Source organism: Hypanus sabinus, chromosome 3 (assembly GCF_030144855.1).
Source record: "Hypanus sabinus isolate sHypSab1 chromosome 3, sHypSab1.hap1, whole genome shotgun sequence".
Classification (NCBI taxonomy): Eukaryota; Metazoa; Chordata; class Chondrichthyes; order Myliobatiformes; family Dasyatidae; genus Hypanus; species Hypanus sabinus.
Window position 1 is genome coordinate 132,945,548 of NC_082708.1, and position 16,440 is coordinate 132,961,987.

General features: G+C 41.1%; 1 protein-coding gene across 2 annotated transcripts in view; it reads left to right on the plus strand.

Moving 5' to 3' along the window:
- The window catches only part of maml3 (mastermind-like transcriptional coactivator 3), a 505,475-nt gene that overhangs the window by 272,640 nt on the left and 216,395 nt on the right, over positions 1-16,440 (plus strand). For both annotated transcript variants that reach the window (XM_059965173.1, XM_059965172.1), the window contains exon 2: positions 7,876-9,417. In XM_059965173.1, coding sequence (XP_059821156.1) covers positions 7,876-9,417 — 1,542 coding nt within the window. The remainder of the gene's footprint in view (positions 1-7,875; positions 9,418-16,440) is intronic.

Consider the following 16,440-nt stretch of genomic DNA (forward strand, 5'->3'; position numbering starts at 1 on the left):
GCCCAAAGCCGAGAGTAACAGTCTGCTGGGTTTCTGTAATAATGGGAATTGAAGATCTTGTTTTAAACAATGCAATGTTTTTTTTGACAGATTGCTGAGCAATCTATCTTGTTGCAACTGGGTTGAGAAATTGTGTGTTTCATCTGGTGAATCTACCAGTCACTGTTAGTCTGAAGTAGAACTGCGGTATGCCACAACTCCTGGGCCATCACACATTGTAGTTTCCAGGTTGAGTGCGTTGTTCCGATTGGGATTAGCTAATTGGAAATCAATTCTGTTATAAAGAAAATCACTTAGTGCCCAGAAGGTTACTACGGTTTACAAGAAATACAAATGAAAATAGGTCTGTAGCACCATCTACTCAGTCAATGGAGCTCAGCTAGAATGACTGGAGGTGAATTAACTCAATCAAGTTTAGTGCTTTGTGTTTGTTTAGCAGTTGGCTAGAAGGGGGAGGGGGAGGGGCTGTGAAGATTTTGATTTGGTTCAAACACTGGCATGTGCACAGCACAGAGAGAGAGAGAGAGAGAGAGAGAGAGAGAGAGAGAGAGCGAGGGGATGGTGCTGAATACGGCTGCCGCTTTGTGTGATCACATCCATCATCTCGAATGCCAAGCGCAAGGGATCGTGGGAGAGGCACTGTGCATTTTTTGTCGTTGTTGTGGTTGCTGCAGGGTATAAACTGACATGGTTTTAGTCAGCTGGCAACCCAGTGCTGTCTGAGAGCCACGTTCCTGCAGCAAAACTTCAGCTTCATTTGTGGTCTGCCTCGTGGAAGGCGTGAGTGCAATTACCACTGCAATGGGGCTGACGCAGGGGGCTGTGGTCATACAACCACACCACGCTGTACTGTGGCAGGGAGAAAACCAGCATCTGATTTCCATTTGCCATCCACCAGTAAAATACCTAATCAATCTACAGCAAAACCGTTCAGAGGAAAAGTGAAAGATCTTATAGTTAACCGCATTACTGGAAATGCATGTCGTTAGTAGAATAAATGAGGCACCCTTCAGTGGAACAATTGCAACAATGGGATTTATGGACATATATGACACCTGGTTTAAAGTGCTGTCTTTTCATTACTGAGCCATCCTTCGTGTGACTGGAATGTGAAATCGAATGTTTCAAGTGATGACACTCCCAGTCACTCAGATATCATCAGATATCGTGAGGCATGCAGTCAGAGAAGCCAGAGTTTCCTGCCTCGAATCAGCTAGAACTGATACCAAGGCACACAAGAACCCGTCCCCTGCAGCAGACGAACATAAGTGTGGAGGGTTCAAAGATGAAGTAACATACTCAAACATCTTTCATGTAGCTGGAGTCACTTCTTTGTAATGGAAGGAGAGCAAGCCTTTGAACAGTAGGAATCAAGCTGTTTTTCCTCAGCTTGCCACTGTAAATAGAGCTCAAACAAGTGCCATTTTGTGTGAGTTGCATTCTGTAAATGTGCACACACTCAAAAAAAAGGAAAGCTTGTGAATATGCAACAGTTCTGTATTACTGTTACAAAGAATTAATGTCATGATCACTGACGCAGAATATGAAAGTCCTCTCACAGATGACTGTTAAGACAAACACTTTGAGGGAAACACAGAACCTGTCAATGCCACAGTACAGAGCTGGAGGAAGTCAGTGTGGAGGGAAATGCCAAGCAATGTTTCAAAGTCACCGTGCCTCGACCCAAACGGTGGATTGATTTTATAGAGAGGTTTCTGCTGCTTTACGTGTACCGACACCTCCACTGATGCGAACTTCCCCTAAATATCCCACATCTTGTGTAATGGAGATGACTTGCATTTGAACTGGTGACTAAATCACCTCAATCTCATTGGAGAACCAGTCTAAGATTTGGCATTAGTTTGGGATATGCACAGATCGAAGAATTCCTGCAATTTATTTATTTTATTTCGAGATAACGGCACAAAACAGGTCCTTCTGGTCCAGAGTGCCATGCCGCCTAGCAACCCAGCTAATCACAGGACAATTTACAGTCTACTAATTGGTACGTCTTCGGACTGTGGGAGGAAACCAGAGCACCCGGAGGAAACCCACATGGTCACGGGGACAATATACAGGCCCCCTACAGGGGACGCTGGAATTGAACGCTGAACCCTGAACCCTGAGCTGTAATCACGTTGTGCTAAATGCTACACTCCCGTTTTTCATTTAGAAGTTGCTGCCAGTATACAATTAAATCACACTAGAAGGTTAAGAATATTTAGAAGAACAGGATGATTTTAAATGTGACCATTTTGAATTACTTATTTGTAGCCTGACTGAAACAGTAACAGTGAGAAATTCCTGCAAGGAATTCCAATGGAATGCATGGGTTTGTAGGAGAGAGTGTTAAAAAAATTACCCTCCCTCCCTCTCCCCTTCTATTCCCCATTCTGCCCCCTTACCTCTTCTTACCTGCCTAACACCTCCCTCTGGATCCACCCTTCCCTTTCTCTTATGGTCCAGTCTCCTCTCCTATCAGCTGCTTTTCTCTCCAATCCTTTACCTTTTGTACCCACCTGGCTTCACCTATCACCTTCCAGCTAACCTCCTTCCTCCCCCCCCCACTCCCACCCCCCGCTGTCTTTCTCCTTCCTTTCCAGACCTGAAACGTCGACAGTTTATTCCTTTCCGTAGACGCCGCCTGACCTGCTGAGCACTCCCTGTGTGTTGCTCTGGTAATTTATACCGCTTGCTGTCACTGTGTTGACCAAATTTCCCTGCTGGTACGTGAACATTCGCTTTAACCTTGATCTTTCAGAACTACTGTTAATGCTCTTCAAATAAAGCACCTCACAGGCACATTTTATCCAGAGTGCTGACCAGGAAATGTTGGGCTTGATCTAGTGGTAGGATCAATGGCAGATGCTGCTAATGGAGTCGACGGGACGGGAAGGGGAAAGGCCTCTGCGATTCTCAGCCACAAATACTACCCAGTGCTCCCTGCTGACAGACTGAACGTGTGTATGAAGGCAGGCTCATGTTTGGCTCTGATGCTCCTCCCTACCTTCAGTCCACGACCTGCAGCAATTGTATCGTCTGGCAGTGCTTGCCCAGACATGAAGAATAGGCCACTTGGGCAAGATGCTAAAGGATGCTGGCACCTGCAGAGGCTTCTTTCAGTATGAGTCATTGACTTCAGGAAAGAAAAAATAAGGGAGAAAGAGGAAAGAAATGTGATTGACAAGATAATATGTTAAGCATCTCTCAGTCAATTATATTGCCAGCAGTGGGTCTGAATGTTAAGTGCATCGCGGCTCCCCCTCCCTTGCTAACCAGATAGAGAACTGTTGTGTCCCTTTGTATTCTGAATCCTCATTCAGTTCTGATAATTTAAACTATGTTAAAGCACATAAAGGCAAGACGTATGTTCACATCCTAGTTAGGTTTCCCAAGTATCATCCAGTATGGCCATTATTTATGGCAATGTCACATACACAGACAGCATCATATTAGCATGCTGACTGATTCAAGTAGCATCTCAATAAAACATGCACATTCAAATCACTTTATTTAGAGAAGTGATCAATCTGCAACCAGTACCTTAAAACAAAGAAAACAATTCCATGTGATTGACCTCAGGACATCCCTAATAGGAATTAAATTAATAGCCTTCTAGGGATAGATAATTCTAAACGTTACTTCAACTAAGAATTGGAATAATACATTATGTCAGTAAGTCTTGTGATATGTTCTGTAGCTTACTGTGAGCAGTATCGCAGCAAATCCACTTGTGTGGTGTAAAGCTTTTTAACTGAGCATAAGGCCAGTTCAGTTTCCCTCAGAAACTCCACTGGCTACAAGAAAGAGCTAACAATGAAACTATACGTACACATGGCTAAGGCACGAACCCAGAGGATAGTCTGCATTACAGGTCCTAGTCAACAGAAGCAATAGTAAGATCGTTCCGTTAATTTGTCATTTATAAGTATGCTAGAAATAAAAAAACTCGAGGACTTAATGGCCTTATTATGTAAGCCCTGCTGTTTTGTTTAGTCTTGAAGAAGCCTTTAAAGTGACAGTAATTTTAGTCATTTACCTGTTTAAATACAATAGTCAAAGCTTTTACAGCTTCCATGTAAACCTGATTGTTTCTACATTTTTCTGAATATTTTAACATCTGCCGAGGAGACAAAATGAACCTCAGCGTGGTTTTGGTTCCGATTAGAGGGTTAGTATTGTGGATTGGCCAGAGAGCACACTTGCACTTCGTTTTAACGAAGTGACCTGCTCACTGCTAAATATTTCCGAGAATAAAAATCTTCCCAGTTTTTTTTTCATTTTTTGCTGGGGCCCCAGCAGGTAGATTCTGGAAGAAAGCCAGGGATGAATTAGGAATTAACTACTCCTCGAAGGAATGCATAAAGAAAACTGTGGACAATCAGTAGAATAGTGACTAACTGCTTTTGAGAACATACTTGTCATTTTTATTATACTTTTAAGTATTGTGTGCTCGCAAGGAACAAGACGTTTCTGCAAAACAGTCATCTCACTGTGTGTAACATAACAAGTAAAGGCAAATAAAAGACAAGAGTGGAGCAAAACCGGTCACTTCCTCTGCATAGCTGAAATAACTGTCCTCTGAAGTCACTGTGGCAAACAGTGATGGTGGGGGAGGTGCACCACACTGAGCTTAGTCTGTTGCCATAGTAACACCTCGGTTTTATTTGTGTTGTTTTAGGGAAGGAAATGTATTGGGATCCATGGGGCACTGAGCAGATCAGTTTCTGCAGCCATTAGCAGTTAAAAACTCTTGTCTGTGGATTGCATCCTTCCATATGTTACTTCAGCTTCTTAAGCATTGTGTATTTTTAAAGGGGGACTGCTTTGAATAGGGTTCTACTCGGGGTCTGGTTCATAGAAGAAGAGATGAGATTTAATTAATTAAGAACCTTTTCCCACTCTGTGGTTCTTGTCAGAATGTTCAGTTTTGTACTTGTGAGCCAATAGTTTTTAGCAATTTACTTTGGACTGCTTCTTCATCAGGGAATAAGTACCAAATCAGAACGCTAACGGTAGTTTTTACACTCGATTGTTATGGAAAATGACCAGCACAGGCCTGCAGTGAAGATCATGGACTACATACATTCTTCCATAACATCAGAACACTTAGGTTAGTTCTACCACTTGATTGTTATAGGACATCCTGCAGTGAACATCATAGACTACATACCTTGGATCATGTAGGAGTTTTACATCTCTTATCCTCCCCAGGCTAACTGCTTCTGGTGTTGTTTTGGCATTGTTTTAATTGAAGCATTAAATAATGGCAGATCTGTTATCAGGAGTGGGAGAGGCCTGCTTTCTTTTTAATGCGTGAAACCACTTTCAAGAGATGTGGTAGTGTATCTAAATGCAATCTGCATCATTATATATAAACCAACAAATTAAAAGGTTTGCCAGAATATTTTACATGAAGTTAGAGCCCTCTTAAGAACGCAAACAGATTCTTCTTTGCAGGAGAACCAAACCATAAACAGGAACCATTAAAAACATGGTAAAAAAGAGATCTCTTGTAAAGGAATAAAACTTAGTCCAAGTACAGCAACTAATGAATGATGGACCAAGTTAGCGGAAGCCATGGAGCTTGCATGATTCCAACAGTGGCATAATAGAGAAGTGCAGAGCTTCTAGAGAGCTTTCATAATTCAGTGGTCATGAGTGATGCTGCTTTTGGGCCTCAATGTATTATATAAGAACATAAGACATAGGAATAAGAGTAGGCCATCTGGCCCATTGAGGCTGCTCCATCATTCATTAAAATTACGCTGATCTGACCATAGATTCAGATCCATAAGAGATAGGAGCAAAATTAGGCAATTTGGCCCATCAAGTCAGCTCTGCCATTTCATCATGGCTGATCCATTTTCCAATTTCCCCTACTATGCAAAAATCTATCTGACTGTGCCTTAAATATAATTAATCAGGTTATCGCTACTGCTTCCCTGGACAGAGAATTCCACAGATTCACCACCCTCTAGGAAAAGCAGTTTCTCCTCATCTCTACTCTGTAGTTAACCTACCCCCATGCCAAACTTTTGAGTCTATATATCCCCTAGTTTTAGTCTCACCTACCAGTGGAAGCAACTTTCCTTGCCCTATCTTATCTAACCCTTTCATAATTTTTTAAAAATGTTTCTCTAAGATCTCCCTCATTCTTCTGAATTCCATTGAGTATATTAGTAGGTGACTCAATCTCTCCTCAAAGGTTCCCTTTATCAATCGTGTGAGCCTCCTCTGCACGCCCTCTAAAGCCAGTATATCTTTGCTCATCTGAGAAGACCAAACTGCATGCAGTACTCCGCAGCCTCACAAGTACACTGTACTGTTGCAGCATGAACTCCCTGCTCTTAAGTTCACTCCCTCTAACAATGAAGGCCAACATTCTATTGCACACTTGCTATCTGATTGTGCCAGTATCCCAGGCTAGTGAATAGAATTTTCATGATAGATAACATCTAAGTCCTGTTTTCTGTGGCTTGTTTTTGTTCCCTTTAAAGGTTGGAGCAGGTCTCAGAGCAGTGCAGTAAAGTCTACTTACAATCTAGATTTTGCTACACCTTCCCCATGCAAATCTAAATAAATTTACCTGGCTGTAATGTTCCCAATGTGTATTAGATTTCTGGAGGCAACACACTAGGAATACTGAGGGACAAGTCAATACAGTTGCTTTGATTGAACCAAGTTTCTTGGCCTAGATCTTGCTGATTAAGCAAAGCAAATTCAGAACTTCGGCTCATGATTGCTCCAAACATCCTGATAAGTTCAGAACTATACATTCTGCCACAGGACAGCTGAAACCCTTGGAGATAGTCTCTAGATGCTTGTTGTAATTAATGAACCAAACTTCATCGTCCAACATCAAGACTTCTAATTAGCCTACAACTGAGCTCAGAAGAATTTTCCAGGACTCCTTTTGCTCTGAAACTAGTGAATGGCACTTTCAGATGATTCTCCTCTGATCAGTCTTCCAGCCAAGATAAGGAACATAGAGGTCAACTATAGTGAGTTCATGGATGGGTTGGGGATGCAGATGAAAGTAAAACACTCAAGACCCAATTAAATGATAATGTCCATCTTGCCTCTTCTTGGACTGCTGAGCTGCTAGTGGCAACTGCACTGTAGTATCCTTGAGGAGGGAGAGGAACACATGACAGACTCTTAATGTTTCTGAAACTTTAAGGTAATATAAGCCTAAGAATAAGTTCAGAAACCCATATATTAATTTTATAAACTAGAGAAAATTTGCAGATGTTGGAAACACACACAAAATGCTGGAGGAACTCAGCAGGCCAGGTAGCGTCTATGCAAAAAAGTACAGTTGGCGTTTTGGGCCGAGACCCTTTGGTAGGGCTGTGATACTAGTTTTATAATTCACCTTCGTTGCTGTCCCAGTCAATTGAGTTATAAAATCAGTCATGCTTCTGATCCCATCAGTTGGCCAACCTTTGAGTTTGGTTAAAGTTACCATCCTAATTGTTGAAAGCCTTGGTCTTGTCAGAGTCCTCTGCTGTGATATCCATTGTAATCACCATCTGCCACTGCTGGAGGCCAGACAGGATTTCTCCTATCATATACTGGAATCCTTCACCTAAAAAAAGCATTTTTCCGGAGTTAAGACAGGTACAAAACAGCAAAGAGAAATTCCAAAGCACTGGAAATTTGTTCTGAAGACAGAAATAATTCTACTTCCATGCCCCCCCACCCAACCCACCAATGTGAGCAAGTGAAATATAATAACATTAACAAAAGATTGTTTTCCGATTGGTGGAATTTTATAACTATTAGCGGTAACTATATTATGGAGAATTATGGATATTTCTTCATAATGGTAAGGTAAAATAATAACCAAGTTTCTTTATGTTTCATTTAAAGCTTCAAGAAACGGTAAAGAGAAAACTTGAAGGTGCCCGTTCGCCACTTAATGGAGACCTGCAAAATGGAGTTTCTGACAGCAGTTTCTCCCCGAGCAGCAAGCGAGTTCGAAAAGAGGGATCTGGGATAGACCAGGGCAACAGCCTCTCCAACAACGTCCCTATACCTTCTGTTTCTCCCCTGCACCAAATTGACTTGAAGCCGTCACTTCCAATATCTACCAGTGGAAATAATTCAACAGGGTTTGATGACGGAAATAAAGAGAGCAGGCATCCGAGAGTGAGCTTACAGGCTAATGGCACCAGAGAGGATGACGACTTCAACTTAATTTTAGCCAAGGATCTTAAACAAGAATTGATTGATGATCCAAGTTGTATAGACTCTTCAGATGCTTCCCTTCTCCATCAAAATAAACTATTCTCGGATATTAATCTTAATGAGCAAGAGTGGCAGGAGTTAATTGATGAACTAACAAGCACAGTTCCAGAAGATGACATGCATGACCTATTTAATGAAGACTTTGATGAAAAGAAGGAGATGGAGGTTGTCAAGCCTACGTCTCAGACCCCGGTTCCAGCAGATAACCCAAGTATAAAGAGTGAAATGTGTCAGTCTCCTTTTAATCAGTTGTCAATGGGATCGCCACAGGTTAGACCATCTTCATCAGGCCCTCCATTTTCCAATGTCTCCACAGTCTCCAGTGTGTCCTCTGTGTCAAGTATTTCATCCCTTTCTGCACCTGCTACTTCACCAGTGACATCTACAAGCCAACCCTCACAGCAGGCCCCAAGTCAAACTCAAGCACATGCAAGGTCGGGAAATGGCTTCTTGATGACAACGTCTTCTGGGTCAGGGTCTGGACAGGGACCCGGACCCGGACCGGGACCAGGACCTGGGCCAGGGCCGGGGCCAGGATCTGGTCCGGGAGCTCTACCGTCGACGAGTACTGATCTTTCCCGAGCAGAGCAGTTGAAGCAAATGGCTGCCCAGCAACAGCAACGAGCGATGCTGTTGCAGCAGAAACAGCAGCAACACACGCAGCCACACCAGCAGAATCAGGCACATGGTTGGTCCCCTGCAGCCCCGCCACACAGTCCCTTTGGAGGCACCTTTATTCCAGACAAACCAAATAGCCCAATGATGTACCCACAGGCCTTTAATAATCAAAAGCCTATGGTGCCTGCTATGACAAGCAACCCTCAGAAGGCCATGAATAACTACCTCTCACAAAACCACATGAACATAATGAATCAACAGCCAAATACTATGGGGCAGACCTCTGTGAACAAACAGCCTATGCTTTCGTATGCTAACACTAAGCCACTGTCGCATTATAATATTGAGCCTGTGGGCCAGAGAATGACCCCGCCAATGGCTAATCAGAACAAAGCTCCCATGATGCCCTACCTACAGCAACAGCAGCCGCAAGTTCAGCCTCAGACCTCTCATATTAGTGAGGAACAGAAGCACATGCTGTTAATGAAGCAGAAAGGACTCCTTCCCCAGACAATACCTTATGGAGCTCTGCCAAACCATGGTCCGGTAAGTGAGAGGAGAAAATTGAATTTAATGTTGGCAAGGTGGAGGCCTTCTGCTGATGAATTTCTTTATTTCACTTCCTCTAATTTCTGTGGTGTGTGAATAATTTTGAATTTTTGGCTTTCTCCCTTATTTTAATTAGCTTGATGTTAAATGTTATGCATATATTTTTTTTGGATTCATTGATTGGAGCATCAGGGGGTCTGATGAAAACTGACTCTCTGGGCTACACCAGTAATTCCTTGCTTCAGGCTTTGCTTTGGTGGGCATTTTGTGTAGTTTATGTTAAATAAGTAAATACGCTGAGAACGATTTGCCTTTACAAACTCTCAGAGATTAGGAAGTGTAACCAGGGAACAGCATATGATTAAAGGTTTGTAGCAAAACATAGGCTTCACAGTTTGATGTCTGAACTGCTCACTTGTGCCGTATCTTGTTATTTCTCTCCAGCAGTAGCTGACGAGTTGATCTGTTGTACTGAGGCAATAATCCTATGTTGTTGGTTCTGTAAATGTAACGACCCTTGTTCAAGTTGTAAAACCTTTTTGGTTGCCTGATAGCCAGTTAAAGGCTCTTGTTATAAAGGGTTAATGCATAACACCGGACAACAAATTTTAACGAAAATGTTGCTTTCTCAGAATTTACAAAAAAATTCACGATAGATCGCTTGAAGCTGAACACAAATATAATTTCAGACTACTTGTATCACCTAGGAATTTGGAGAAACAAGAAAGTAACTTTCATTGAATATAACGCATTTAATTGCATAACGGTGCTAAGGCTTTGCAATAATTCAACTAAGCTAAAAATGTTTTGTTGATGATTTTTGTTTGTACTCAATGTTTGAGGTTTCTCGCTTATGTCCAACAGTAATCAGCTCAATAATCAATAATCAGCCAGCATTGATAGATTGCAGTTGCTCTGATAGCATTTTGCCAATGTCTTGGCGAAGCCTTTCACCAGGCTCGTCACTGACAGCATTAAGATTTGCAGAGCAGAAGTATAAATGAAAATGCAGAAAATGGCATTTAGTGGCATGTTGCACTTCATCGTTTTGTATGCTGAAGCATGTTGTCAACCTGTTTGGTATTCTGTAGTTGCCAAAAAAATTTCGACATCTGTGAATGCCTTCCATGCGATTTTCTCCTGTCCCGCTGGAGTTCTTTGAATTGCCTGTCATTGATTACCTGTTTGATTTGTGCACCAACAAAAATGCTTTCCTTAATCTTAGTATCAGTTATTCTAACTTGAATTATAAATTGAAGTAATAAATTAGGTGATTTTTAAAAATTGTGTGTGATAGGGAAATTTCATGATGATTTTAATGATCAGCAGCCCAAAATCCATAAGAAACACCCAAAAGTATTCAGGAAGCAAAATCTTTGTTTTCTAGCATAATGCATTGGTTGTGTCTAGCTCCCATGTTTAATGATAGCCCAATATTCCTGCTTTTTTGACCTGAGCAATATCAGGTGTCCTTACAACTTTTAACATTTTTTGGGAAGTTCTGTAATATAGTGACAGAAGATATTATCATTTTGACTGCACATGTTTATCTTTGGTGGAGATAGACCCACAAGAAAGTAGCTGCTGTGTTTTACTTTGCTTCTTCAGGTCCAGCTCTTAAAGTCAACAATACCAAGTTTCAGAAGTAAAGAACAAAGCGCAGCCACAACTACATTGTGTGTTATTGCTACCAGTGCTTGTGGGTGCATGCTTTTCCCTCGTACTTGCAGAATTGGGCTTTGGCTAACTGGAGTTCAAGGCAATACACACAGAAGGGGAGCGTTTTGCCAATTGTGTCAATTAAGTGTGGTTGCCCAAACGCTGTGCCCTGCAGATTTCCCGCAGATCCGTGTCCTCTGATGTTTATCTTCTACAGCCCTCTGTACTTTGGTCACTCCCTGCTGTTGATGACAGCAGATGAACTGTCTGAGATGCCATGTTGATGGTTGACAGTGGTAGATATGCAGAGTTGAATTAGTACGCTGTGGGACTGGTGATTGAACACAACAGGTGTTCTCCTTCCCTTGAAGTGTATGTAAAAGTTCCAGAACAGGAAAACTAGGAGAAAGAGCACTTAAGTGAATATTCCATTTTGTGTTCCCTGCAGCTATCTTAAGTGCTATCCCAGGCTGACGATTAAAAGCCCTAAGGTTAAATTGTTCTTCAAGCTTAAAATTGTGGTTGAGAAATCCAATGAGGGCACATTCATCCCATATTGATCACCTTCTGTCCTTCCATTAGAAATGCCTGCCCCAAATAAGGAGTGGTAACTTTTAAAATGACAGCTCAGTGACAGAGTCTGCCAATGTGTAGGTAGTATCCAGAATTTCTAGGCCTACTGAGGCATTTAAAAACTAAATAGATCCCATGGAATAGAGCCAATTAGAGTTAGATTAGCCAATTAGGAAAGGCTAAATTTTGAAGGCTTTGTGATTCAGTTCATTATAATGTTCCCTCTTAATATGAGACTAACCACATTTTATTAACCTAAAGGGAGGCCATTTCCACCAGATATACGGACTAAAGTTGTCAGCAGCATTGATTTCCTAACTTTCTCCTCTTGGTACTCCAGTGCCCAGGAACCTAACAGGAGTTACATATAGTTTTACTATATATGGCTGTCATGATTACTGTGGGAACGTCATATGTAGTTGTCCCATTGACAGAGTTTGTGATGCATAAGATCATGGCATAGGAGCAGAATTAGGTCATTCAGCTAATTGAGTCTGCTCCACTATTTGTACTTTGCTGATTTATTTCCCCCTCAATGCCATTCTCCTGTCTTCTCCTTGTAACCTTTGATGCCCTTAATAATCAAAAACCTATCAACCTCTACTTTAAATATACCCAATAACTTGGCATCCAGAGCCTTCTGTGGCATCCTGTTCCACCTAATGTTGCAGGATACTGCATAATTTGTTGCTTCCCAGCCAGTTGTAGATATACTTACAGTACAGCAACAACAAATATGCTAACCATATGTGTATCAAGAAATTCTCTTCATTGTTATACACAGTACAGCTTTGCTACTTTGTTATAGATCAATGTCAATACCTTGCTTCAGAGTGATTGACTTTCCCTAAGACCTGAGATTCACTGAGCATTCATTTTGACTTTGGGTCTCTCTGTGTCGTATAGAGGACACTTAAAATTGCATCAAGCATATGATTAAAAGCCACTAATTCCAAATCATACCGGTTGACATCTACTTACATCAGAGACCTTATGGTGCTTTAGTTTTAAGGAAAGTGCCTACTTCATTCATGTTTGAAGAAGAATGAAAAATGTCTCAAAGTTCAAAGTAAATTTATTATCAAAGTAGATATATGTCACCAGGTACAATCCTGAGAATCATTTTCTTGTAGGCATTCACAGTAAATACAAAGAAACAAAAAAAAAGAGAAAATGAAAGAAGAACAAGCAAGATAATAATAATAATAATAATAATAATAATAATAATAATAATAAATATCAAGAATGTGAGATGGAGTCCTTGAAAGTGAGTCCATAGGTTGTAGCACAGTTTAGTGATGAGGCAAGTGAAGTTATCCCCTCTGGTTCAAGAGCCCAATGGTTGAGCAGTAATAACTGTTCCTGGACCTGGTGGTACGAGTCCTGAGGTTCCTGTACCTCCTTCCTGGTGGCAGCAGTGTGAAGAGAGCATGAGCTGAGTGGTGAATGCTGCTTTCCTGCAATAGTGCTCTGTGTAGATATGCTCAGTGATGGGGAGGGCTTTACCCGTGATGGACTGGGCTATATCCACGACCTTTTTTTAAGGCTTTTTCATTCAAGGGCATTAGTGTTTTCATATCAGGCTATGATGCAACCAGTCAGTATACTTTCCACAACACATCTATAGAAGTTTGTCAAAGTTCCAGATAACATGTTTAATCTTCACAAGCTCCCAAGATGTTAGAGTGCTGCTGTGCCCACTTTGTAATGGCACTTATGTGCTGGACAAAGGACAATCCCACTGGACGAAACACCGAGGAATTGAATGTTGCTGACTAAAGTTAATCATTTCCAGTTGTCTTCAAAAATGTATCTCCACAATGCCTTTTCTTACTTAATGTAGTAACTTACAGTATATCTACCTGGTATCTGCACCCAGACCACTCTGCTTATTATACATTGGACCACATGGCATCATCCGTTTTAAAGCTACATGGTGACATTTCAATAAAATGTAAAATTGAAAGTTGGGGATTTGCTGCTAGGAAGCTGGCTCACAGTTGTCATTCTGTGTCCAAAATAGGTATAAAAGCATTCATGCTTGGAGGACCCTAGACGTAGACAGTGGCATCCAAGAGAGGCAACTTATGTGTGGATGGCACTTTAAGTTTGTGCTTGCTGTCTGTGACGTTCTAAACTCCAATAAAGATATTAAGCCCTGTCTGATAAAGATATGGGTACCCTCACCAAAGGGAAATTATACTTTAGCCACCTACTCTTCAAAGACTAGGTCACTTCCTTGCTTATCTCCATGGCACTTCTAACTGCCAATACCCACATACACCTCTATGCCAAGAAGGAGATACTTAAGATAAGAAAGTAGTTTAAACATACTTCATTTATTTTTAGTGGTACTTGTTTAAATCCAGACAGTATTCTTAAAACACATTTAAGAATCAGGTTTTCTATCTTTAAAAAGATTTCCAAATAGCAAATGATTTCAAAATCAGGAACAATTTCAAAAACACAGACAAAATTCCTATAAGCTAAAAGAAGATATCAGCAAGTTGCAGATGAACGAGTAAGCCATCGCAGAAATTGAAGGCAGTGGAATGAATTCTCATCACTCCATCTTTCTGTCATTCTTCTTGCTCTTCCTTGACCATTCCTAACAAGCTTGACTGCTCTCTTACATTTAAACTCTTTTTCTGTCACATGTAGGTGATTTTTTTTTCATCTACCCTTTTACACAAACTGTCTAAAGGCTTCTGGATACAGTGTTCCCAGACACCCACAATTAATGCTATGAAGTTCTTTGAATACACAAACCTTCCAACTATTAATAGATCAGTTTAAGGATAAAGGGGAAGCCTTTTAGGACCGAGATGAGGAAAAACTTATTCACACAGAGAGTGGTGAATCTGTGGAATTCTCTGCCACAGGAAACAGTTGAGGCCGTTTCATTGGCTATATTTAAGAGGAAGTTAGATATGGCCCTTGTGGCTAAAGGGATCGGGGGTACGGAGAGAAAGCAGGTACAGGGTTCTGAGTTGGATGATCAGCCATGATCATACTGAATGGCAGTGCAGGCCCGAAGGGCCAAAGGGCCTACTCCTGCACCTATTTTCTATGTTTCTATGTTTCTATCAGTTGTCTGATGTGCTAAGGACTGGTATCATTCTGGTCTGCAAGCTTCCTTGAACTAAATAACTTAGCCAGCATAGTCTGGTGTGAAACAGGCCAATTGAAATATCCTAATTGTCTTACACTGCAACCAGCTCCATGCTACGGGTCAGTATCCTGTGCTCTATAGACAGTGCTACTGTTTGCAAACCTACCTTTTTAATTTCAGACTGATCATTGTTTGCCATTTACATTAAGAACTGAAGACTGGCTCTCGTTTATTACATGAAACTGAACAAAGAGTATTGGTTGTAAGCAACTCTTTGATCTCTGCAAGTCTCAGTAGCTATGTTAGAAAGATGGGCTTGGCAAAAAAACACCCTGAACAGTAAATACCCCTCACATGTGCAGATGCTGCTTTTCACAATTATTTGTTTTTCTTGCTCTCTTTGGCCTCTCTTTCCTTGCAAAACAACCTCTGTCCAACACCTTTTACTATCAATCATACCTCCCCTCCCCTCCCTTACCTGATCCTCACAACACTCAGTCATAATCACCCAGACTATCTATGTTTGTCCTCAGTCAACTGTTGCTTCCCTTCTCAACCAGTCCCTTGCAAACAATGTCATCTCAACCTCAGTGACATCTGTTCTTGGCTCTGAGACAGAAGGCTTAATGCTTAACTCCAATTCTAACATTCATGGACTTAGGGACTTGGTGTAACATGCATGGACTCAAGGTCTTGGATGATATATATTTGTGTGACTGTATTTTACTGGTATCTTATATGTGATGTATGTGCCTTGTGCTGTGCGTGACTGTTGGTGCTGTGTTTCGTACCTTGGCTCCAGAGTGATGCTGTTTGTCGATATTCATGTATGGTTGAACTTGAACTACAAGTATTTGAATGTAAATCCAGCTGACCCTTGAGTACAGTACTGAAGAGGGCAACATTGACAAAGCTGTCGTCTCTTTGAGGAGACACTAAATCAAGAACCTATCTGGTCTCACAGGTAGATGTAAAAAATACCGTACCGTTATTTTGAAGAAATGCAGGGGAGTTACTTAGCCTTGTGTCTCAGTCAATAACTTGCCTTCAAAGAATCTGACTAAAAGAGGTATTTGTGGAAGCTTGCTATGTATAAGTTATCTGCTGTATTCCCCCATCTCAATAACTACACAAATTCATTGACTCTAAAGTGCACCAGGAAGTTGTGAAGGGGATGCAATATGTGCAGCATTAATTTAAGGTTTTATTTCAAATTGCTAAGCTGTACTTCAACTCTGTTACCATCCTCAATATCCTTAGCATATAAAAAGCTGCCTGTCATGCTTTTGAAATTCACAATCAACAATACGATTAATGGTTTTTTTTGCAGGGCAAGTTCTATATTCCACTCCCCAATGTATGAAAAGTGTTTCCTAATTCCACTCCTTTTAAGTTATCTTTTTGGCCCTAACTTCTCACCAGAGTAAAGTTTCTCAACATCCTGTTGATTTCTGTTTTTATAACCTACCTTGTCTCAAGTCACTTTCAACTAAATGTAAACAAAATGGACCGCAAACTAAATTTCTCCAAACTGTCTCTGAAATTTATCCTTCATGTCATGATATAACTCGTTAAATTTATCTTAGATGCCATGCATCTGAAATAGTGTTTGAGTTGAGGCCATATCAAGATTCATAAACAGTGTATCCTAACTCTTAACAGTAAATCTCGTTTGG